The 26,243-nt window shown below is 38.8% G+C and overlaps 1 protein-coding gene across 3 annotated transcripts; it reads left to right on the top strand.

Moving 5' to 3' along the window:
• Positions 1-242: 242 nt before the first annotated feature.
• On the top strand, positions 243-19,241 carry akr1a1b (aldo-keto reductase family 1, member A1b (aldehyde reductase)). 3 transcript variants are annotated; one of them, XM_063064415.1, is made up of 10 exons: positions 250-304; positions 1,483-1,549; positions 2,760-2,852; positions 8,611-8,730; positions 11,676-11,827; positions 12,132-12,327; positions 12,723-12,922; positions 16,221-16,293; positions 18,790-18,876; positions 18,968-19,241. In XM_063064415.1, exons 2-10 carry the CDS (start codon positions 1,490-1,492, stop codon positions 19,031-19,033), a joined length of 1,047 nt encoding a protein of 348 aa, XP_062920485.1. In that variant the 5' UTR covers positions 250-304; positions 1,483-1,489; the 3' UTR covers positions 19,034-19,241. The 3 variants fall into 3 exon arrangements, with proteins under 3 accessions (XP_062920486.1, XP_062920485.1, XP_062920488.1); XM_063064418.1 differs by lacking the exon at positions 1,483-1,549 and adding an exon at positions 2,552-2,647 and having other exon boundaries at positions 275-304; XM_063064416.1 differs by lacking the exon at positions 1,483-1,549 and having other exon boundaries at positions 243-304.
• Positions 19,242-26,243: the final 7,002 nt, after the last annotated feature.

Raw genomic sequence — 26,243 nt, 5'->3', positions numbered from 1 at the left:
CCCGGCCCCTGCTGTTTTGCCCGCCGGCGCTCCACTTTAGGGGCTCGACCCAGCGTCTTCCCTGCTAAACATAAATGTGACTCCCTATCGTGTGAAAGCTATCGGCAAGTTGAATCGGTGCACGCGAGCTGTTTAAAGACAAAAGGCTTTATTTCCTTAAAATGTGAAGAGAAGTCTGGTGACGGCGACGTAAGGCGGCAGGAGCAGCAGCAGCTGATTGGTCGGGTGAGACGGCTGCGCGGAGTGGGAGTGACGTTGTCGCGCGCTGGAGAAGGAAGGGTGAGGATCTGGAAGCTCAACGTTGGTAAGGCGCTTTTGTGTGGATGCTATAAGTACCTTTATATGTTTCTCAAGTCTGAAAGATGTATACTGTGCGATCTAATGATAAGCCTTTCTGTTCAATACACTCTGTGTACGATTGAGGTGCATCATTATTACAGACACTCTTCTGGGTTGTACCAGAAAATCCAGGCGAACCCAAAGGTGTATTGCATGTTTCCTTGGGAAAAGCGCTGCATCCCTTTTGACTCCTGAGAATCCAGGGCGTGTGTTTGAACGTAGCGAGGAGCTTTTGGTTTCCTTTAAGAAATTGTTACTTAGAGAGGATAGAAGCTGGAGGCGATTCTGCCACCAGTCTACCCAACTGCCTGTTCATCTGTGAAAGGGACTGGTTCCCTCATTGGTCTCGGGCATCTCAAATCCTCGAAGGTGGTCTTGGACGCAAGTCGTCATAATTCCTGAGCGCCTAGCAAAGAATATTACATTTTGAGCTGCTGACGCTGCAAATCCAAAACTAAACCAGAGAAAATGGCAGAAGTACTCAGCAAGTTAAACAGTATTAATGGAGATTAAAGCAGTCAATGGTTCAGGTTAAAGATCCTTCATCACAATCCACAGATTTTACTTGATTTTTGAGCACTTCTATTTTTGGAATTCTTTAATTTGATTTTTAAAAATTTAATAGTATTAGATCCCATATAAAAGTGCTTCGGCGAAGTCAGGCTATGTCCTGATGTGATCATACTTGAGAAATTGATTTATGCTTCAGAGAAGTCTCTTTGGCCAAAATGAATTGCAGTCACATCTTGACTACCCCAAATGTAGTTTTAATGTTGAGCACTTTTACACTTAGTATATCCAAATTTGATCAAAACTGAAATATATTTTCTGCTTCCCTTTTTCAGTGTGCCATTTTATCAATCCTAGGAATGCACTGAGATAATTTATGACAATAGCAGGATGCTTCTGAGTATTTTCAAAAACACTGTGTCCTTTTTATAGGATTTCAGTTATTTGAAGCTGCACGGGAATTGGTTTGATAATCTGCAACAGAATAAAAGTCTAGTAAGAAATGAATGTAGCAAAATAATTTTAACTCTGCATGTCCATGAAATCTATCCTGAATATTATTTATCCTAGAGCAGGGAAATTAGAAAGTTGGAGATGCCGTTCATTCACCAGTATTTTGTTTCAATTTTGAAGGGGCAACATGCAAAGGATTTTAACCCAAATTTTAAGGCCAAAGCAAATCTGCAGAAACTACTGTAAGGTAACACATAGGAATGTACTTTTATTGCAAGTATTTGGTACAAAAGAATTTGTATGAATAGTTTACTTGTTCAGGCTTTAAGCCCATCCTGTATACAGTTTGTGGCAAAATAAAAAAACACTGGGAGGTTCTTGTGGCCCAGACCATTCCTTTCAGTAATTCATTCAGGTTTTTACCAGTACACCTCGGTCCAATACTTTTTATTTTGAAAAACAACTTCCTTAATGGAAAAATCAGTTTATTTTCTGTTACACAAATAATAACTTCTTCCCTCAATATAATGAAGGTAAATAGCAGCACGTAGTACAGAGAAACTTTTGCTCAAATGAGATCTTATTGACATCCAATTTGCAGTAATTTTGCTGCACAGTAACCAGGAGAAGCCGTAAAATTTATTGAGCTGGAGCGGGGGTTACCAACCTTTTTTTTTTATGCCGTGGATCCCTACCATTAACTGAGGGGTCCGTGGACCCCCAGGTCAGGAACCCAAGGAACTAGATCATGTTCTAACACAGGTTGTAACCTCAGGGAATTTCTGCTTAACTTCCATTTGAATTACACTCCTGTGCTTTGCAGCAAGGAATTATGATGCACATTAGACATTGGTTGCCACCACATCCGACCAACTGTTCTGCTGCTGGACTCAGCATTGGCATTTAGACCCAAAGACTGAGAAAATTGTAGAAACACGCAACAGGTTTGGCAGCATACAGTGGTGCTAGAAAGTTTATGAACCCTCTAGAATTTACCCTTTCTGCATAAATATGACTTAAAATGTGATCAGATCTTCATTTTCCCGGAAACTAGATAAAGAGAACCCAATTAAGTAAACAACACCAAAAGCATTATACTTTTTCATTTATTGAGAAAAATGATCCACTATTCATGTATTTTTGGGAAAAGTACGTGAACCTCTAGGGTATTTAACCTGCAACCTTAATTCTGTTTCTCTTCATGGATGCTGCCTGGCCTGCTGAGTCTTTTCAGTATTTTCTCTTCTAGTTTCAGATTTCCAGCATCTGCAGATTTCTTTCGTTTGCAGAGTATATAGTGTATGCGTCTCCAAAATGATTTGCGTGGTTTTCTTTACCAACTAATGTATGTATTATTAATAGTACATTGATAGTATTAATACATGGATTTAAATGGTTTCTGTAATAATTGTCATTTAAGATTTTCAGAATTTTAGGAACGTTCTCTCTTGTTTTAGGTTAAAATGTCTACTTCTGATTATGTTCTGCTCAATACTGGACAAAAGATGCCTCTCATTGGGCTGGGGACATGGAAAAGTAGACCTGATGAGGTAATGTGTCTAATTGTCCAATTACATTGACAAAATTAGATTAACCTTACCTTGAGTCACCCAAAGGTGTTCCTTTTATGTCTGTTTTGTTATATTGTCCTTCAACAGGCCCCTTATTTTGTGTATGACTTCATCCAGAGACTTGTAGCTTGAGGATTTGGAACTGTCATGGATCACTTGAGTCCAAACTTAAATCCAAGCCATTTAGGAAGACAGAAGTAGGGCATTGACAGTACAGCATAGTGCCTACACTTCAGCAAACAATATTGGGCCAACCTTTTAATGCAAGCAGCTAATCTTTCCCTTCCACTTAGGTCTCCATTTTTTTCATTCAAATGTCTATTTGAAAGCCTTAAATGTCCCTAATGAATCTGCCTCTGCCATCACACCTGACCGTGCACTTTTCATTCCCCTGGCAGTGCATTACATGTACTTGCCACTCGGTAAAAAATTTTTTTAAAAGCCTTCCTCTTAAATCCCCCCCCCCAATTTTCCCCTCCAAAAATCACCTTTTTAAAAAAAAAATGTCCTGTTGTATTAGCCATTGCCGTCATGGAAAAAAGCACTGGCTGTTAGTTCTATCAAGCCTCTTCTCATCCTAATTCACTCCAAAGAGAAAAGACCTAGCTATTCAACCTTTCCCTACAAGGCAGGCTGGCTAACATCTGGGTAAATTTCCTCCAAAGACATGTTAACATGTACACAATAGAACGACTCCAAAGCTGAATTTTGATTTGAAGAGTACACATGTAGCACGTCTCCATTCCAGGGATGACTAAGTATTATCTCTCTTTAGTCCATAACTTTTCTCAACCAAGGTCTTTCACATTGTTACTTAAGCATGTGTACCTCGAATTCTTAAGGATGCAAGGGATTATCAGCTTCCAGTTTTCAGCAGTAGTGACTGACTTGGGTGTGGGTGGCAGTTTGGAAATGCTGGTGCCTTTTTAAAGATGTGATCTGACACAAAAAAATGAACTAGGTAAAAGTCTAAGCACATTATCATGTGAACTTTCTCAACTGGTTACTCAACCTCTCTTGTCATAGAGGGATCAGGCCCCTTTGCGACGCCCCAGACGCGTTCTCTCGAGCCTGGTGGCAAGTAAGCACAATGGATCATACAAGCGACTCTCAGACAGGCGTAGCCCTGGGAAGAACCCAGGCAGGGCCAGAAAGTGTCAATTATCAATGTGTCCTGCAATTCACATTAATTCTCGCAGATGAGAATCCATCAGTATTTGGAATGTTTTACTTAAGGTCCTGGCTAATGCCCCCTTTGGCCCCTGTTCTGGGGCATACCCATCTTCTGCCATCAATGTAATGGCACTAAACCAAGCTGCAGTTACCTTTGGCAAAGTATCCTTGGAATTAACTAGGTAATTACTCAAATACTATTTTGCATCCACACACAGCATTTACTGTTAACTAAAAGGCAGTGAGTACATGGAGGTTTTCACTATTTTTGTATCATACAAAAATTAACATTCTATATGCTACTATTTTTACAATGCATCCTTGTGTCTTTTCAGTTAGTCTTTGCAGCTAACTTACAGAAACGATCAACTTTGTAAATACTCATGGTATATCGATATATTCTGATGTGCTTCAAACAATTATTTATGAATCTTTAATAATAAAATAATTGTTCATTTAGTATATTAAACTGGCAATTCTTATTTACCAGGAGATAAAATGGGATGCTTAATACTATAATACATCTCCATACATTAGTGTTATGGTTTGTTTCCTCCCAAGTCAGTGCCAAAACTTAACTGTTTTTTGTCATTATCTCTTCCTATTCTCTTACATTTATTCAAAAATAGTCACTAGTATGCGTTAAGAATACTACTCTGTATCCTTGTTTTTACTAATAACAAAATGTTGGAAATATCAGAAATTGTGCTGGCTGGCAAAGTACCAGTAAAGCTGACTGGCAAAATAACATACTGTTGAAAACAGGAAACTGTCTAGTTTCTGTTTCTTGCTTTTGCATTTTTTCTGGTATTTGCAATTTTCGTATGGAAATTTCTTTCAAAAAAAAGAACTTGCCAGCAATTTGGTATAATTGAGTGCAAAAGATCACTTCCAAGAGAAAATCTGGAGATACTGAAAATCCAAGGAACGTGCACAAAAACTGTGGGAACTCAGCAGGCCAGGTAGCATTTGTGTAATAGAGTAAACAGTTAATGTTTCAAGCCGAGACCCTTCAACAGAACTCCTGCCCCCTCTCCTGCCATATTAACATTTTCCCTTTTAGGAATTCTTGCAGATCAGGTATGCAGAGTAAATATCAGTCAGCTGTGCCTCAAAGTCCTTTAGCACCATCTCGTTAGAATTTTCCATTTTCCACTCCAAGACATACTTGAAAATTTATTCATCTTAACTTAATTGAAGTTGCCGAAACTTGGCTGCAAACACTAACATAATTGTCAATGTCAGCTGAATTTAAACTTTCTTATAAAGGTGACAATTCATTGTCTAATGATCTAACAATTTTTGCATTGATTTTGTTTTTTAACGAAAGAAAATATCTACTTGAGTGCTGAAATTAGCATTGATTAATGGGGTGGGTATTTATCTCTGGTATAGAGTTTTGAACTCCAGTTCCTTTGACTCCTGCCATAGACTGCATGAAACTTATTTGACACGTCTTAGCTAACTGCTGAAGAAAGAGTTTACTTCAGTTCAAAAATTCCTGTTCAGTAAAAGAAATTATTCTTTTAGCCAGAGGTTACATAGGTTCAAAATTATTTTTTTTATATCCCCAATTCCTCAGAGTGACCACCAAATTGCTCAGTAAACTAAGGAAACTATTAAGAATTATGCAAATTTTATTTCAACTATTAATGCATATTAATTTGGGCACTCAACGTCAGTAAGATGAAAGAGCTGATTGTGGACTTCAGGCAGGGTAAGACGAAGGAACACATACCAATCCTCATAGAGGGATCAGAAGTGGAGAGAGTGAGCAGTTTCAAGTTCCTGGGTGTCAGTATCTCTGAGGATCTAACCTGGTCCCAACATATCAATGTAGTTATAAAGAAGGCAAGACAGTGGCTATACTTCATTAGGAGTTTGAAGAGATTTGGTATGTCAACAAATAAACTCAAAAACTTCTATAGATGTACCGTGGAGAGCATTCTGGTAGGCTGCATCACTGTCTGGTATGGGGGGTGGGGTGGTGGTCTACTGCACAGGACCAAAAGAAGCTGCAGAAGGTTGTAAATTTAGTCTGTTCCATCTTGGGTACTAGCCTACAAAGTACCCAGGACATCTTCAAGGAGCGGTGTCTCAGAAAGGCAGCGTTCATTGTAAAGGACCTCCAGCACCCAGGGCATGCCCTTTTCTCACTGTTACCATCAGGTAGGAGGTACCCAGAAGCCTGAAGGCTCACACTCAGTGATTCAGGAACAGGTTCTTCTCCTCTGTCATCCAATTCCTAAATGGACATTGAATCTTTGGACTCTACCTCACTTTTTTAATATATAGTATTTCTGTTTTTTGCACAATTTTTAATCTATTCAATATACATATGCTGTAATTGGTTGTTATTTGTTTATGATTATTTTGTTTTTTTTCTATATTATGTATTGCATTGAACTGCTGCTAAGTTAACAAATTTCATGTCACATGCTGGTGATATGAGTAGAGCTCACTAAAATCACAGTGTGGAATACTTTAGTAATGCATACTGTCAGCATTAATCAGTTTAGATTAACTGAAGAGTTATTGAGGAGATACATCGTCACAAGAAAAGATGCTGGAAATCCAAAGCAGCGCGCACAAAATGCTGGAGGAACTCAGCAGGTCAGGGAGCATCAGACTGAGTCCTGATGAAGGGTCTCTGCCTGAAATGTCGACTGTTGACTCTTTTCCGTAGATGCTGCTTAGCCAGTTGAGTTCCTCCAGCATTTTGTGTGTTGTAAGATATAGTCTCTGTCTGCTCTAAGCAACAAGCAAATTTCAGACAAATATTCCTACGGCAGCCAAAGCTTTTTGTTCGCTGTACCAACTTTTCATGGTGTACTTGAATAATTTTTAACTGTCCAAAATATTAAGGTGACACATTTATTTCACTGACTTGTAGTTGAGTGAACTTGATCAAGAATGCAGTGATGGTATGCTAACCAGATAAAATATCTACTTTCTCTGAGGAAGATAGGAGGGAAAGAGTATTTAGTTTTATTAATAGACTGACAACTGCGCTGCTCCAGAGTGCAATAGGAGGTCATTCTTGTCCTCCGCCATTAGGCCCTATAATAAATCAACCTATTGCCGGGGAGGCGATGACCCCCTCCTGTTGGACTATTTGAAGGAGCTTATTTTCTATTTTTTCTTACTTTTCTTCTAATATTTGTATATCTATGCATTCATAATGCTAATGTGACACTAATTTCCTTCAGGATCAACAAAGAATCTGTCTATTTCTAACTTAATGACCCAGTCATGCTCTTCCCTTCCAGCACTTTCCAAGAATCTACATCCGTTGTCTCCCCATTACCTATTCTCACCTGTTCCAGATAAAGAAATCCCTAACCCTATCTTCATAGTATTTTGACAGGCTTACAGGAGTACATTAAAGTAGCCAATTCCTGAAATGGACATGAAAGCTTTTTTTTTGTTTAATCATTTTTAATGGTCTCTGACATTCAGATAACGTTTTAAAGTAAAATTGAAAAAAATAAATTTTTTATTAAAAATGATCGGTTAAAACACTAAAATAATCTCCCTTGAAATTAATGTTGTTTTGGATCCTTTACTCTAACTTGGTGGAGGACCTAAGAAGCATATACTGTTTTTCTTTCCCTGTCACATCAGTCCAGCAAAAGAGGCTTTGTCAGGTGTAGGACCGCTGGTCAATTATATTCAAAAATTATGTCTACAGGAATACTGGACTAGCTATTGCTTAAAAGGCAGATATTATTTATTTTGAATATCCACCTCATTCTAGTGGACTTACTGTGAACAGTCCGAGAAAAATGTTGAGCCTAAAAACAGTACTGAAACACTTATGGTGAAAGTTGTTTATGTTGTGTATGAATGAATGACAAAACCCAGCACCATTGCTCTGTGATGTTTGTGTGTACATTAGTAAATTTGTTTTACGTGGGTGTCTCCTTTTTTTACAATACATTGTTTATGCATTGAATAATCGAGATCCACTCATCCAGTTTTCCTTTGATTTAAAACCTGTGGTCCCCCAAGGGATTTTTATTCTCGAATTTTCTAGAATGGTAGATTTTTAGAACATAGAATAGTACAGCATAATACAGGCCCTTCGGCCCACAATGTTGTGCCGACCCTTAAACCCTGCCTTCCATATAACCCCCCACCTTAAATTTCTCCATATACCTGTGAAAAATACTACATTAGTACTCCTTTATGGGGATGTGTATCGGTGAGGTTATGTTCAACAGCTATCAATTAAAGCAATAAGCAATACCAGTGGAGAAGAAATCCGAAACTTCGGTATTTTGTTCTGCCATTCCTCCTTAAGACAATAATTCAATTATCTCCAGACCAATGTTGCCTTCTATTGAATTTAGTCAATAAGAGATATAAAAATGGCTGCAAATGACTGTTACAGCCTCTGTATCATCTTTGCTCTGTATACAATGTCACTGTCAAGAAATGTCTTGCTTCTTTATAGTGATTAAGTGGACAAATTTTTGAAATGGTAATTGATCCTCAATATTCATATTCATGCTGAAAAAGAACTTTGATTATAGACAATGATTATGTTTGCTCTTTTGCTAAGGTAAAAACAGCTATCCTGAATGCATTAAAGAGTGGTTATCGTCATGTGGACTGTGCTACAGTGTACAATAATGAAGCTGAAATTGGAGACCTCTTTAAAGAAGTAGTTGGCGTTGACAAGGTATGATCTAAGAAATTAAATGTTGCGTGGATATGAATCACATTGCACAAATTTGTGTTTGGAAGTATCCTTCAAAAAATGACATGCAAGAATCCATCTTCTAGAATAAGTGCAACGAGCCATGTACCATGTCTTTCCCCATTAAAGTATATAGATAGAACTCTGCAATTGAATGTATCACTGCAATTATTTAATTGCAAATTTGTGGATCCAGGTTAAAAATCAGATAATAATTTAACTTGAGGATTTTCATATTATTAAGAATTCTTTTTGGAATTGGTTCATTATGGTCAAATGTACCGAAATACAGTGAAAAGTTTGTTCATACAGACCCAATCATGATACAGTGCATGGAAGTAGTACAGGGTAAAATAATGCAGAATAAAGAATTTAACAGCTATAGTGAAAGTGCTGGTGAACAATAAGGTGCAATATCATAATGAGGTAGGGTTCATCATCCTGAACCAGTGAACAATTTAATTGTCTTTTAACAGTGGGGTAGAAACTATACTTGAGTTGGTCTTGGATCGTCTGCCTGGATGAGGTCCTTGATTATCCTGGCTGCTCTACTGAGATAGCAAGAAATGTATAGAAGGTCTATGGAGGGGAGGTTGGTATCTGTAATTTTCTTGAGCTGTGTTCATAGCTATCTACAATTTCATGCAGCTGCAATTACAGGCAGAACAGTTGCTATTCCATGCTGTTATACATCCAGATAAAATGTTTTCTCTAGTGCATGGATTAAAAATTGGTAATAGTTAATGGGGACATGAGGAATTTCTTTAGCCTCCAAAGGAAGTAGAGGCAGTAATGAGTTTTCCTGGCTGTGATGTCAACATGGTGGAACCAGGGCAGGCTATTGGTGATGTTCACTCCTAGGAAGTTGAAATTTCAACACTGTTGATATGGACAGGAGCATGTGCACACCCCCTTTCTGAAGTCACTGACCAGCCCTTTTGTCTTCCTGACATTAAGGAAATGATTGTTGTCATGACACCATATTATTAAGCTCTCTATATCCTTCCTATACACTGTCTCGTCATTATTTCAGCTATGGCCCACTAGCAGTATTGTCTGCAAATTTGTAGATAGAATTAGAGCACAATCTGGCTATACAGTCACAAGTGTACAGGGAGCAGAATAGGGGCTGAGAGGTTTTAACATTGTGGAGCACCAGTGTTTAAAATAGTTGTGTTGTGGGAGTTGCTACTTCATCTTACTGATGGTCAGGAAGTCAAGGATACAGTTGCAGTTGTTGATTCTCAGGGTCAAAGTGTGTATGCAGAATACATCTCTGAGATTTGTCTTCTCCAGATGGCCATAAAATACAGTAAGATCATAGAAGTAGTTGAAAGAAAAGACATCAATCCCCCCCACACATGAAAAGAAAAAGAAACAAAAACTCACAAAACCCAAACCCCTCCAACCCCTCCCTCGCACAAAAACTAATGTCACTCATACAGAGAAACAGCAATAAGAACGTCAAACCCCAAACCCTCAGCCACCAATTGGCAACGAGAAAGAATGGGCAAGAACGTGAAAAAATAGCATTGAAGAGGCCATTATGAACTATAGTTGGGTTGAGCTACAGTCCAACCATATATCTCAGAATTTTCATGGCATCTCCGGAGCCTTGGGGAGAGCCTCAACTGAATCCTCATAACAGTGGATGTCCATCCATGGCCGCCTCCTTCTCTTTTCCATAGATGCTGCCAGGCCTGCTGAGTTCCTCCAACATTTTATGTTGTGTTGATTTGTAGTGGTTTATTTTAGCTAAAAAATAACTTGACTGAAAGCTTGTTCCTGGTCTTGTACAAAAAAAAAGAAAGGCTGTTCTATTCCACAACAAATGTTTCATGTTATTTTATTAGTGAAAATGACATGACAGTATTAAATATTTTGGTTGCATTGCAACTTTTGCAAGTAAATTATTCAAAATGATTGGACTTTTTGATTCTAAGCATTCAGATACAGTCGGCTCTCCTTATCCACGAGTTCCGCATGTGCGAATTCAACCAACCGTGAATTGAGAAAACCCGGAAGTTCTCTTCCAGCACTTGCTGTTCAAACATGTACAGACTTTTTTTTTCTTGTCATTATTCCCTGAACAATGCAGTATAACAACTATTTTACACAGCATTTACATTGTATTAGATATTATAAGTAATCTAGAGATGATTTAAAGTATACAGGAGGATGTGCGTAGGTTATCGTGGAATGGGATCGAAAAAAAAACTATAAGTTCTCTTACTAAGTAAGTCGGAACAGGTACATCCAGTATTACTTAGTGTCAGTTAGTCAAACGTTTGTCTTAGTATATAGTATATATTTTACCTTTCCATGCATGTAAAATACGCTGGGCTGAAACGTATGTTTCAGAGTTCAATCCAGTGACAGATCACTCCCGAGCGCGCTGTCCATCCCTGCCGGGTTGATATAGAGGATCAAAACCCCAAAACCCAACATTAAACCACTGTGTTGCCTAGTAATAATTGTAGTTTTAATCAGCCAGGGCCTTTCTCATTTTATCCTTTAAAATTGTTCCGATCGTTGACCGACTGTAGCCTAATGCTTTTCCAATGACCGATGGCGTTTCACCTCTTTCTGATCACTTTATTAGTTCCACTTTATTTTCAATCGTGATCGTGACTATTTTCGTGAACAGAAACACTGCGGATTCAGAGCTCCACCGCCGTGTCCTAATGCCCACCAAACTAAGACAGGTTAAATAAGGTCCAGGGTTCCGCTGGGTCCTAAGGTCCACCACATTGAGTCAGGTCGATAAGGGACTTGAGCATCCGCGTTTTTTGGTATCCGCGAGGGGATCTGGAACCAATCCCTCGTAGGTAAGGAGGGCTGACTGTATTTGACAATATGAAATTGATTGGATATCCAAACTAACCAAGGGATTTAGCTTGTTTTATCACATACATTTACTTTTGTAGATTGTGAAACGTGAAGAACTTTTTGTAACCTCCAAGCTGTGGAATAATAAGCATCATCCTGAAGATGTGGAAGCTGCTTGTCGCAAATCTTTGGAAGACCTGAAGCTCACTTACCTGGATTTATACTTGATCCATTGGCCTTATGCCTTTCAGTAAAGTATAGTTTATATCTTAATTTTTTGTGCAGTTTGGAGGATTTTGTTTTTGGAAAAATGTGATTTTAATTTTGTAAATTGCATACGGATGAAAATTTTATTTTTTCCAAATTGTAACATGCTCCTTGCCTTTTAAAATTTTCATAGGATTTTATCACAATGGTTTTGTATTCATTGTATCTCCAGCGATGAATTTTTGAACGTTTTAAATAACTATAATTTTAATAAGATGCAAGTTTTCTATTTATTGGTGTCTAAATTGTGTGTGCTTCATGTTTTGAACAATAAATTTTATTTGCAGAAAAGGTGACAACCCCTTCCCAGTGAATCCTGATGGAACAATACAGTATGATTATATTGATTATAAGGAAACTTGGAAAGCTATGGAGAAATTAGTAGAAAAGGGCTTGGTGAAAGCTATTGGCCTCTCAAACTTCAACAGTCGACAGATAGATGATGTTTTTGCTGCAGCTACTATCAAGCCATCAGTGCTGCAGGTTAGAAATTTTACTTTAATTGAAGTGCTTGCCAGTGAATTAGTTGTATATAACCTGTATCACTTCCGCAAAATCATTACTATTGCACATCTGAATAATGTATTATGAAATCAATAGAACAAAGAAACTGCTTGAACTAAATACGCAGGTACACATTGCTGTTAATTATTTTTCATACAAAGTGCCTATGACCAATAATTTCCATAATGAACTAATTTTGATGGTTTGCCGACATTTGAACAAAAAATCCGTTAAGTGGACTTCATTTTCTTGCTGAGGGCATTTGACAAATAATCTTTCATTTAAATCAAAATGTCTTTAGATCCAACATCACAAGTCCTGATTACATTATTCATAGCATTTCTTTCTAAGGCATTTCATTCTGTCTTACACAGGTAGAGTGTCATCCATACTTGGCTCAGAATGAACTGATTGGGCATTGCCAGAAACTTGGATTGAAAGTGACTGCCTATAGTCCACTTGGTTCCTTTAATCGTACGTGGAAAGACACAGATGAACCAGTGTTACTTGAAGATTCTGGTATTAAAGCAATAGCCAATAAGCATGGAAAATCACCCGCTCAAGTGCTGCTTAGGTACAAGAGTTTAAAATCAGTAAACATGAGGCTTTAAATAAGTTAAATCAATAAACACAGCACAAAATAAATAACACATTAATTTATTTATTATAAGAAACAAGAATGACCGTCAGGAAGAATTCATATATTTTTGGTGATTCCAGAAGATTTGAATAGTTATCAGGCATCAAAGAGAAAGTGACAACTATATCGATTCACATCAACATGGATATGTAGCTGTGGAGTCTGCCTATGAGAGAAATTTTCCCCCTCTCCAAATGCAATTTTTAAAATTGCTAATGCTACTTGTTCTTGTGGTTATTTTCTCCACACTCTTTTTGCAGAAGTGCATCCATCTATGTGTTGAGAATATTTTTGATACATAAAAGCCAGGTTACCATCTGAGAGCTTGGAACTGTAAAAACACTAAAAACTTTGCCCAAAGAGCCCTGCTGCTTGACTTCCAAATAAGGTTTCGGGCCATCAATGATTCTTTTCTGCAGCTTGAAAGTCTCAAAAGATTCTATAATTACAGGCACATTGATTCCAAAAGAATCCTGTCAGCTCTTAAAATGTTTCTGTCATGATCAGAACTAATTATTTTAGATGTGCACTAACTGTTTGAATAAAATGTGCCCATGCTGGGGGGGTTGGGGGGATGGGGAGATAACATGAGAATCCCCATTTAATACTGTAACTCTGGTCCTGCATCTAGAAATTTGAATTCCCATCTCAGTAGGGAATGGGGATTTAAATAAAGTCTTTCTACGTTTTTAACATAAAACCATAGAAGTTTGGAGTAGGACTTTGGCCTTTGAGCCTGTTCCATTTTACAATATGATCATGGTTGATTATCCCAATTCTAAACCCTGTCCTTGATTTCTCCTCATATTCTTTGATCTCTTTGGCCATTAGGACCATGTCTAAAACTCTTAAATGTATTCAATTTAAGTATTCAGTCAGAAGCTGACTGCTGTAGAGAATCCATAGGGTCACCAGTATCTGGGTGAATAAGTTCCTCCTTGTAAGTCCAAAATAATCTGCCCTGTATCCTTAGGTTCAGCACCTTAGTTTTAAGCTTTCATGCTTTTTGAAAACATCCTCTTTGCATCTTGTCTGTCCAGTCCAGTCAGAATTTTATAAGTTTCAATGTTCTCATTTTTCTAAACTCCTGACACTCAGCCTAATCACCCCAATCTCTCTTCACTAGACAGTCCTGCTATCCTAGAATAGTCTTCTGAATGTTTGCTGCTCAGCTTCCACGCCAAGCACATCCTTCCTTGGGTAAGGAAATCTGAACTTCTAAAACCCATAACACAAAATGCTGCCGGACCTGCTGAGTTCCTCCATCATTTTGTGTATTGCTTGGATTTCCAGCATCTGCAGATTTTCTCTTGTTTCTGAAAATTCATTCCTGGTGCAAAGTGAAGTACCATTAAAAGTATCTCCTGATAACAATGTTATATGCTCACTGCTATGAAATCCTTCATAACTTTAATAGTACTAGATATCCTCACCCACCTCTATACATATAACTAGGGTCCCTCAAAGTTAGAATCATAATATAATTAGAAATTTCCTGTTTCCTCCAACTCTTCACATCCTTCCAAGTGCCCACATTTATACCAGTTGTGGCCAAAACAGTATTTTGTAAAGGTTCATTGTGGCTTCTTGCTGTCATATTTTCTGCCTCTATTAATAAAGCCTAGGATCCCACCTGTTTTTTATTTTAATCATTTCCTCAGCCTACTCTATTAAGAACTACAAATACTTCTAAATTTCTTTTCTTCTTGCACTTGCTTTAGAAATATGCCCTCTAAATTGTATAGCCTCGTTCTCCAACCAAAATGTATCATAACATTTGTCGGTATTCTGGTTTCATTTTCTATCAATTCCTCCTTGACATCTATGGTCATCCACCTCAATTCACTTGGCTTCCATATCTGCAGGTAACACAAAGTTTGCAAGTTGTCCTTTATCGGCTCACCATAATAGATACACCTGCACGTTATTGCAAATATCCAATCAGTCAATCAAGTGGCAGCAGCTCAATGCATGAAAGCATGCAGACATTGTTGTTCAGACCAAACATCAGAATGGGGAAGAAAGGTGATTTTGACCAAGGAATGATTGTTGGTGCCAAATGGAGTGGTTTGAGTATATCAAAAACTGCTGATTTCTTTGGATTTTCATACACAACAATCTCCAGAGTTTACAGAGAATGGTGTGAAAAACAAAAAATATCCAGTGAGTGGCAGTTCTGTGGGCAAAAACACCTTGTTAATGAGAGGTCAGAGAATGGCCAGACTGATTCAAACTGACAAGACGACAGTAGCTCAAGTAACCACGCATTACAGCAGTGGTTGTGCAGAAGAGCATCTCTATACACACAGCACTTCAAACCTTGAAGGGGATGTGGTACAGCAGCAGAAGACCATGAACATTCATTCAATAGCTATTAGGATAAATGGATACCTAATAAAGTAGCTACTGTGTATATACTAATTCTACTCATTAATGTGTCAGATCTGCAGTAGGTCCAGCACTAATCCCTCTGTAACTCCATTGTATGGTTTCCTTTAGTCCGAAAACAACCTTTCATCGCTGTTTCCTATTACAGTTTACTGTATGTGCTGCTAGAGCCCCGTTTATTCCCTGTCCTTGTAACTTTGTTTTTGTTATTTGCCTTGTCAGCTTCAATCATCTCATATAAAACCTTAAAGTTAGTTAGACACAAATTGCCTTCATCAAACCCATATCCTTCCAAGTAACTGGTAATTTTGCCCTAATTTATGCTCCTAAACTTTTCCCCACCATCTAATGTGTCATCAACTTGTCTCACATCACTGAACATCTCCCTACATCCTATAAGATCTGCAAGTTTCCATTCTTCAGGCACCAAGATTGTTACTAGGGCTTCTGCAATTCCTCCCTTTTCTCCAAAGTAATTTATCCACCTAAATACAAAGAGGCTTCTAATATGGCTCTCAATATTCAGCTTAACAAAAATCTCTCTTGCATCATTAAAGATTCAGCTGCAGCAACTTTATCACATTTTTACCACTTATTGGGAATGAGCAGGCTTTCATAGGTCCTTGACACAGAATATTATTCTACATATCTTAATGTGTATAAAGGATTACATTTTGAATTTGGAATTTTTTTTACAAAAAGAATACTTTTTATCCAGAAAGCCTCTGCAACCTTTGCAATCTTTTTCAAATGTAGATGTCTGTTGTCTTCCTTTATGATTGACTAATGAATTTTAGTTAATGAATAAGCTTTTTTGTATCCATTAAAATATTTCTCTCTATAGGTGGCAGGTACAGCGTGGGGTAGTAGCCATTCCCAAGAGTGTCAATGCAGAACGAATTGCACAGAACCTGCAGGTAACTTGATACTTAGCCAGTGAGTGTCGCTCATTATTTCATGACTAGTAAATGTTAGGATTGAAAATCCAATGGCTTTAGAAAGTTTTTTTTTGACACAGTAATCCCTACTGTCTTCTGAAAGTTGATTAACAGTGAGATGATTTATTCAGCTCTTGTTAATTGATTCATGCAGTGGAAAATTTAAAATCTTTATCGTTTGTAGCAACCAATTGTCTCCTGAATGATTTTGCTTTTTTCCAGAGTTGAATAAAGTATATCCAGACTTTGCTCATGTGCCACTTAGAATATTAGTATCATAGCTTTGCATTTCACCTGTTTGAGCAACTCTCTCTGGGATGCAAGATGATTTCTACCTATATTTCATTTTTATCATTGTAATTCAATACTTGCATTTGTTTCCTACTAACCAACCCTATTTTCCATGTGAGAAATGGTTACAACTGAAGCAGAGCACGTATTAAATAATCACACTTAAAGGCAATGGCTTGTTCTAGGTGTGGTGTCTACTGTTCTATGTACCAAAGCTTCTGGCTACTCACCCTGCACCTCAAGAATGCTCTGGACTTGATCTGAGATGTCCCTGACCCTGGCACCTGGAAGGCAACATACTATCCTGGAGTATCTGTGTCATCCACAGAAATGCCTGTCTGTTCCCCTAACTATTGCATTCCATATAACCACTATTCTCCTCTTCTCCTTTTTCTTCTTCTGAGCCACAGAGCCAGATTCAGTGCCTCTGGTAGGTCCTTTTTCTTGCCCCTTCCTGTCCCCACCAACAATATCCAAAGCAGTATACTTATTATTCAGGAAATTGCCACTCTGTACTGTCTGCCTGTTTTCTTTCCTTCTGACAGTCACCCAGCAACCTGCCTCCTGCAACTTGGATGTGACTACCCCGTCGCTCTTGTCTATCAACTTCTCCTCCTGAATGATTTGTAGGTCATCCTGCTCCAGTTCCCTAACATGGTCTGCAAGGAGCTGCAGACGAATGCACTTCTCACAGGTGTAGTCATCGGGGACACTGGACTTGTCACATCATACAAGAGGAACAAAACAGTGTCCTGGGTTCCATTTTCGCTGCTCGATCTGTGCAATAGTAAAGAAGGACAAACTTGCGGAAACTCAACTCAACCTCCAATTCTTTTCAGTGAAGCCTCTTGAGGCGAACTCTTCACTCTAACTATGTCCACTCTAACCCTAGTGCATCTGTCCTCACCCATGATTCCTTGTCCATTCATCAGTGGTCAAGGATGGGTGGACAATGGAATCATGGAGAGAATCCTTGTGGAAAGCAGAGAATGGGGGGGGGGTAAAGATCTGTTTGGTAGGATGCCATAAGTTGTGGAGAATGATGTACCAAATGTGGAGGCTCATAGGGTGGTAGATAAGGACAAGAAGAATTCTGTCCCTTTGCGGGAACATTCTAATTCCATTCCTCATTCCCATTCCGATATGTTGGTCCATGGTCTCACCTACTGCCATGGTGAGACCACTCTCAGGTTGGGGAAGCATGCCTCAAATGTTTGGATAGCCTCCAACCTGACAACATAAACATCAATTTCTCCTGCTTCCAGTAATTTATCCCTCTTCCCCTTCTCCTGTCTTCCATTACCTATTCTGACACCCCTATCACCCCATCTTTTCTCCTCACCTGCCTATCTCCCTCTGGTATCTCCTTCTCCCCTTTCTCCCATAGTCTATTCTCCTCTCCTCTCCTATGAGATTCCTTTTTCCTCAGTCCTTGCCTTTTGTACCCATCTCCTCCCAGCTGCTCACATCAACCCATTCACCTACCTTCTACCTCAGTTGGCTTCACCTGTTACCTTCCAGTTTGTACTCCTTCTTCCCCCACTTCCACCTTCTTATTCTGGCTTCTGGTCCTGCTGAAAGATCTCTGCCTGCAATGTCAACTCTTTATTTCTTTCCAAAGCTGCTGCCTGATTTGCTGAGTTCCTCCATTTTGTTTGTGTTACTCTGTATTTTTTGGCATCTGCGGAATCTCTTGTGTTTATAATTTGCTGCTCGGACCCTGGCCATTCCAACAATGGCTATTCTGCTTAAACCCAACTTCTTTTTGTTGTGACACTCACATGCTTTTTCTGATGCTTCTCACACTCACAATCCTCAAGTAGAACTCATTTCCTCTCAATTTGTTTGGGTCAGTATAACTCAATTTCAAAACTTGAGTTCACTGTGCATATATGACTATGTTCCTTATGGTGTCCTCTTGACAATCCAGGCAGAGGTTACACCCCTGGTGCCTAAGCTCCATATTGTGGATATCATTGTTGAATAACAGATTCTGAATAGATTATTTGCAGTATATAAATATTACCATGTTCTTTCTCTCCCAGCTCTAATTGCAATTTGTTTTTTTTTAAAGTGGTGTTCCTATTTCATGAAAAGTTTATTTATTTAGGAATCATTTTATCCACTGTTAACTGAGAAATCTCCGGTATGTTATTTTATATGGTTTTCTCTGTCCTCAACCAGGTGTTTGATTTCACACTGACTGAAGATGAAATGAAAATAATTGGAAGTCTCAATAGAAACTGCCGGTATATTGTTCCAAAGTTGAAGGTAGGTGTTCATGGCCTTCACTCCACATTGACCCACAACAATTTCATTATTCCAAATAGTTAAATAATTATTCCTTTTTTGTTGTTAACAGGTTGATGACAAATTTGTGCCAAGAGATGCACTGCATCCACATTACCCTTTCCACGATCCATATTAGTGATGCCCTTCCATGATCCATATTAGTGATGGTGGGATGAGCCATTGCTGCCTCAGTATTTGTTGTATCGTTTGGTAAACCAATTCTGCTCATAAAATTGAATGTGTTGGCATTATATAGAAGGAACATGTAGTCACTCTTTAAGATATTCGTCTGCCAGTAATTCATTCAAAAATTTAAATGTTTGGAAATAAAATCAACTCCTGTAAGTCAAGTTATGTCGTGTTTATTGTCATGTGCACCATTACGATAAGGAACAGTACAATGAAAAATGTGAATGCAGTCGTGGCATAGGCACATATGTACAGACTATACAGCATATAAATTGTACCTCACTGTGGTGGGAAACAAAACAACTGTGCAAGAGCAAGACTATGGTTTATATATATATAAAAAAAAATACAGGGACTCAATGGATTATTTATACTTGAACTAATACTAATATTTGTCAGAGGAAGTGATTCTATAGATAGGCATTTCCATTGGTCTAAAGCAGGTAACCTCATAAGACCATAAGATGTAGAAAACCTACAGCACGATACAGGGCCTTTGGCCCACAAAGCTGTGCCGAACATATCCTTCCCTTAGAAATTACCTAGGGTTACCAATAGCCCTCTATTTTTCTGAGCTCCATGTACCTATCCAGGAGTCTTTTAAAAGACCCTATCATATCCACCTCCACCACCGTCGCTGACAGCCCATTCCACGCACACACCACTCTGCATTTTAAAAAAACTTACCTCCGACATCTCCTCTGTACCTACTTCCAAGCACCTTAAAACTGTGCCCTCTCGTGCTAGCCATTTCAGCCCTACGGAACAGAAGTAGGCCATTCGGCCCATTGAGTCTGTTCCACCATTCAATCATAGGCTGATCCAATTCTTCCAGTCATTTCCACTCTCCTGCTTTCAACCCATACCCTTTGATGCCCTGGCTAATCAAGAACCTATCTATCTCTGCCTTAAATACACCCAATGACTTGGGCTCCACAGCCGCTCGTGGCAACAAATTCCGCAGATTTACCACCCTCAAAGTAATTTTTCCACGTCTCAGTTCTAAAAGGACGTCCTTCAATCCTAAAGTTGTGCCCTCTTATCCGAGAATCCCCTACCAAGGGAAATAACTTTGCCAAATCTAATCTGTGCAGGCCTTTTAACATTCTGAATGTTTCTATGAGTGTCCCCCCCCCCACCCCCTACCATTCTCCTGAACTCCAGGGAATACAGCCGAAGAGCTGCCAGAAGTTCCTCATATGGTAACCCTTTCATTCCTTCATCTCTGGACCCTCTCCAATCTCAGTATATCCTTTCTAAAGTAAGGAGCCCAAAACTGCACACACTGCTCCAAGTGTGGTCTCACGAGTGCCTTATAGAGCCTCATGTGGCATAATAACTAAAAATGCTGGAAACACTTAACAGATCAGGCAACTCCTGGCAGATCTGTGAAAAGAGAAATTGTTATGGTTTCAGTTACAGGACCCTTCATCTAGGGAAAAAAAACAAGTTAGTTTTCAGTATCAAAGAAGGTGGAGGAGGGATTGAGAGAAGAACATGTTATAGTAAGGATAGGGTGAGTCCAGCAGGTGAGGTTCATCATGTTTTTTTATCTGTATTGTTAATGACGGGGCTATAGGACATGCTCAGAAAAAGCATTATTCTATATGAATAGAGTAAGAAAAACAGCCAATATGATGACGGACAGAAATGACCAATTTTAATACACACAAAAAAGTGGTAGAATTCAATATTAAATCATGAGGGTTGAAGTGTGCATAAATGGAAGATTAGATGGTGTTCCTAAAGTTAGCACAGGGCCTCATTTTAACAATGCAGGAGTCTAAAGATGTAAAGCTCAGAGCTTAAGTGGTACGGAGAAGTAAAGTGGCATGCAACTGGGAGTTCAGAGTCCTGTGGACTGAATGCTAGAGGGCTGCAAAGTGATCGCCCAGTCTGATTTGGTTACTCCAGGGGAGACCATGGAGTCCACGAGATCAGAAGTGGACTGCAAAGTAAATACGAAAATTGGTGGTGGTGTGAGCGATCATGACTGGCAAAGAATACAGCAGGATAAAGATCAGTTGCAGATATAGGCGGAGAAATAGCAGATTGAGTTTAACCCAGCCAAGTATTAAGTGATGCACCCTGGTAAATCAAATGTAAAGAGACAGTACATTGTTAAGGATGAGACTTAACAAAGTTGATGAGCAGGAAGATCATGGGGTCCAAGTTCATAACTCCCTAAAGGTGGCTACGCAGGTTGATAGGATGGTTACGATGGCATATGAACTTTATTAGTCAAGGAATTCAGTTCAAAAGTCAGGAAATTAAGTTGTAGCTTTATAAACATTAGACCACATCTGAAGTATTGTATACAGTTCTAGTCACCCCATTATAGGAAGGATGTCAAGGCTTTGGAGAGGATGTAAAAGAGGTTTATCTGGATGTTGCCTAGATTAGAGGGCATGTGCTATAACAAGAGATCGGACAAACTTAAGTTCGCTTTCTCTGGAGTAGCAGAGGCTGAAGGGAGATCTAATAGATATTTATAAGATGATCAGAGGAATAGATAGAGTCGTCTAACAGTATCTTTTTCCTTGGGTTGAAATGTCTAATGCTTTGAAGGTGAGAAAGAGTAATTTCAAAGAAGCTATGAACAATGTTCCCTCTAAATTGTAATGACCAGAGTGCTCAAAAATCTTGTGCAATTTTTTAACCAGTGACAGCACCATGTGCGCACTGAGTAATTTCTTCAGTAAAAACAGTAGAAATAAGCCAGTTCTAAAATCTGCAGACAAATCATTGCAAACTCCACATCATCAACACTCCATATCGGAAACCAGAAAAGGAAATGTGATTGTGTACGATCGTGGAATATACTTAACATGCTAATAAGGTAGAGAGTGACAACTTTTTGTGTGCAGTTTAAATTCCTTTGTGCTCTGGTAGTAAAAGATGTGTGTGTGTGTGCACAAGTGCACACCTTAGCGGAACATTATGAGGGACAAGTTTTTGCACAGTGGTAGATGCCTGGAATGTGCTGCCTCTGGTGGTGGTAGAGGCAGAAACAGGGATTTTTAAGAAATGTTTAGATAGGCACACAAATTTGAGGAAAATGGGCATTGTGTAGGAATAAAGGATTCATTTGGTTGGCCACTTCATTAGTAATTTATTTGGTTCAGCACAACATTGTGGGCTAAAGGGCCTGTTCCTGTGTTGTACTGTTCTATATTTGAAGTGCTATGTCACTGGAAGGGCTGCTTGGGTCCCTGGATGGTTGGTAATTTTAGATTGCCATTATCTACAGTACAGTATTTTGGTTTTCATTTTCAGTCAAAATTAATTTTCAGTCCATGCAGTCCATGCAGGATCAAAAAATCCTTGGGCTGGAGTACTTGTTAAGAGAGAAGCAGTATACTGTACATAGCGTTCTTTACATACTTCTTTTAATGCAATTTTGTTCTGAGGTCTTCTGTCTTGTCCTGCAGTTATTGTACATTGGCCGAAAGGATGCTGGGGAAGGGTGGGAGTGTGGTCTTATGCCCCTATGGTTCAGCTGGAACAATCTGAAGAAGATGGTGGACGTAGACAATGTTTAAAAGCATTTGGACAGATTCTTGTATAGGGAAGAAGTAGAGGGATACAAGGCCTGACACAGCCAAATGGGACTAATGTAAACAAGCATTAAGGTTGGCATGGGCAAAGTGGGCTTTAAGGGCCTGTTTCTGTTGTGTTTTGGCCATTTCTGTGAACACAACATGCTGTAGGATTTTGAGGTCACTCAACATCAAAGACCTTAGTTCCCAAACTCCCTTTAAAGTAATTGAAGTCCCATTTTCATGTATTATTGGATTTTTAATTTATCGGGTTTGTTGGAAAATTTATACTATGATGTAAATGCTAATTAAAAACCTGAATTTAAAGTGCATTGGAGTACTAACTAAAATAACATGGAAAATCAGCTAGTCCAGCATTATCAGCATCCTGAGCATGCACATTAATGGAGCTGTAATAAATGTAACAGTCCCAGTACGCTACTGTTTTCAAAAATATTCAATCTCAAACCTTCCTTCTTTCAAGTGTTTACCACATCCAATATCTTACATTCTACCTCTACAACTACTTATGTTCACAATCTATTTAATGAAAAAAAATTCTCACAGAATTCATTCCACCATGGTCCTTATAAGACCTTCAGTGCTACTTCTTAAAAAGACAGTAAACTGACACCAGGTCGACGTACCAAAAGTCAGACCGTCTGGTAGCAAAGGAACACCAATATTCATGCCCATTTCGCCCAACTTCATGTACAGATCTAAAAACAAAACTACTGCAAGTACTAGAAATCTGAAATAAAATGCAAAACTCAGTAGGTTGGGCAGATCAGAGGAAAAAACAGAAGTTTTCAAGAACCCAAGTTTTTCTTTCAATAGAGGCAGCTCACAATTCTAAGTACTTTCAACATTTTCTTTTTCCTTTCAGAAATTACATCTGGGATCCCAGGGGCTATACATTCTATACCAGTGGTTTCCAGAGTTGGTGGTATCACTTCCTGAAGGTGGTGGGTGTTTCTAAGTCAGCGATTAAGATAAAGGGAGGGGTGAGGTTGGGGACTCTCAGTAGCAAGGTGTGCAGCTAAGGGATTATTGGATTAATAAGTGAATTAATGATTATAAGCATTGACCTTCAATGATCAGTAATCACCTCATCTCTTGCTGACCCATCATTCTCCTAGACTTTGCTTAAAGCACATTATAGTTGTTGAAAAGCAATATGACACTTCTGTAATTGGCATATCATGAAAAATCTGGATTGAAGAAATTGAATTGTTTCTGGGCACAGCACACACATTTTTGCAGCCCACTACTGTAGTACAGTGTTAGCAGTTTGATTCCTATACTCTAATCATGCAGTGGCACAATTTCTGTAAATTAAGGTATGGTGTTTAATGGGGTAAAGTTCACAATCTTCCCTTTCGAATGGTCTTGACAGCATTTCTCTAGCCCAGAGCCCAATCGAGATATTGCTGCCCACTTTTACGTACATTCAGTCAGAAAGTCAGGTTTTGCCTGAGCGATGATGACATCATAAATAGTCCCATTTTTTGATTACAGCACTTGAGATTGGACTTTGACAATAGGTGGTTGATTGTGGTCATTAATCCATAACAAAAATTGCAGAAGCAGACCAAATGAAAAAGAAAAGTAGACAGCATCATGTGGAGTATCTGAAATATGGATTTACACCAACACCAAGCAACCAAAGGCAGCAAATGTGTCTGTTGTGTGAAAAAGTGATTTCAAATGAGGCAATGCAACCATCCATGCTCCACAAACACTTGAAAATAATCCACTCTGATAAAGCAAACAAGTACTTATCAGTCACTTTGTGAAACGTTCCGAAAAACAGAAAAGACTTCAAAACATGTTTGCCAGCACTTCACAACATAGTGATGCTTTGCATACTTCATACAGCATTTAATTGCTCATATCTAAATCTGGAAAACTCCATACAATTGGAGAAGAACTGATTCTGCCAGCAGTAGGGGAGGTTCTGAGTACAGTTTTCCATAAATCATCAAACCAAATAATTGAAGTGATAGCGTAAAATGACAACTCTGTTCAAAGACGAATAGATGAAATACCTGAAAATGTGGAAGGCATATTGTGCAACATACTTGGAAATTTACTCTGGAGTTGGATGAGTCCACTTTGCCAGTCAAAAAAACTTTGTTTCTTGGTTATGCTTGCTTCATCATAGACAACATCTTGTCGCAAAAAAATCTAAGTGATCAGCTGCACCAATCATTAAATACTGTATTGTTATCACAGTGGTAAACGAAATCAAGCCCCATGCTCTCAATTCTCAACTATTTTGAGAGTTTTCATTTGGGAATGATGAACAGTTTGAACGCTTGCTATTGCTGACCACCTGGACAAAACAAACACTATGTCAGGATGCTGTTCATTGACTATAGCTCAGCATTTAATACAATCATTCCCACAATCCTGATTGAGAAGTTGCAGAACCTGGGCCTCTGTACCTCCCTCTGTAAGCGGATCCTCGACTTCCTAACCAGAAGACTACAGTCTTTGCAGATTGGTGATAACATCTCCTCCCCACTGACAATCAACACTGGTGCACCTCAGAGGGTGTGCTTAGCCCACTGCTCTACTCTCTATATATCCATGACTGTGTGGCTAGGCATAGCTCAAGTACCATCTATAAATTTGCTGACAATACAACCATTGTTGGTAGACTCTCAGGTGGTGATAAGAGGGTGTACAGGAGTGAGATATGCCAACTGGTGGAGTGGTGTTGCAGCAAAAGCCTGGCACTCAACGTCAGTAAGACAAAAGAGCTGATTGTGGACTTCAGGAAAGGTAAGACGAAGGAACACATACCAATCTCATAGGGGGATGAGAGGTGGAGAGTGAACAGTTTCAAGTTCCTGGGTGTCAAGATCTCTGAGGATCTAACCTGGTTCCAACATATCGATGTAGTTATAAAGAAGGCAAGACAGCAGCCATACTTCATTAGGAGTTTGAAGAGATTTGGTCAACAAATACACTCAAAAACTTGTATAGATGTACCACAGAGAGTATTCTGACAGGCTGCTGCACAGGACTGAAAGAAACTGCAGTGGGTTGTAAATTTAGTTGGCTCCATCTTAGGTACTAGCCTACAAAGTACCCAGGACATCTTCAAGGAGCGGTGTCTCAGAAAGGCAGAGTAGATTATTAAGGACCCCCAGCACCCAGGGCATGCCCTTTTCTCACTGTTACTATCAGGTAGGAGGTACAGAAGCCTGAAGGCACACACTCAGCAATTCAGGAACAGCTTCTTGCCCTTTGCTATCGATTCCTAAATGGACATTGAACCCTTGGACACTACCTCACTTTTTTAATGTATAGTATTTCTGTTTTTTGCACAATTTTTAATCTATTCAATATACATATGCTGTAATTGGTTTATTTATGTATGATTATTTTATTTTGCTTTTTTTCTTCTATATTATGTATTGCATTGAATTGTTGCTGCTAAATTAACAAATTTCACGTCACATGCCGGTGATAATAAACCTGATTCTGATTTTGATATTGCACATGGAAGCGCTCAAAAGGAAACTGGCTGAGATATGTTTATGCACTTTTTGAAACTGATAAAATTCTTTGAAGACTCAAATGATTCATTCAATAATCAACTCGAGAATA

Source organism: Mobula hypostoma, chromosome 12 (assembly GCF_963921235.1).
Source record: "Mobula hypostoma chromosome 12, sMobHyp1.1, whole genome shotgun sequence".
NCBI classification, from domain to species: domain Eukaryota; kingdom Metazoa; phylum Chordata; class Chondrichthyes; order Myliobatiformes; family Myliobatidae; genus Mobula; species Mobula hypostoma.
The sequence above is the reverse complement of the archived record's forward strand: the minus strand, read 5'-3'. Positions and strand labels throughout refer to the sequence as shown.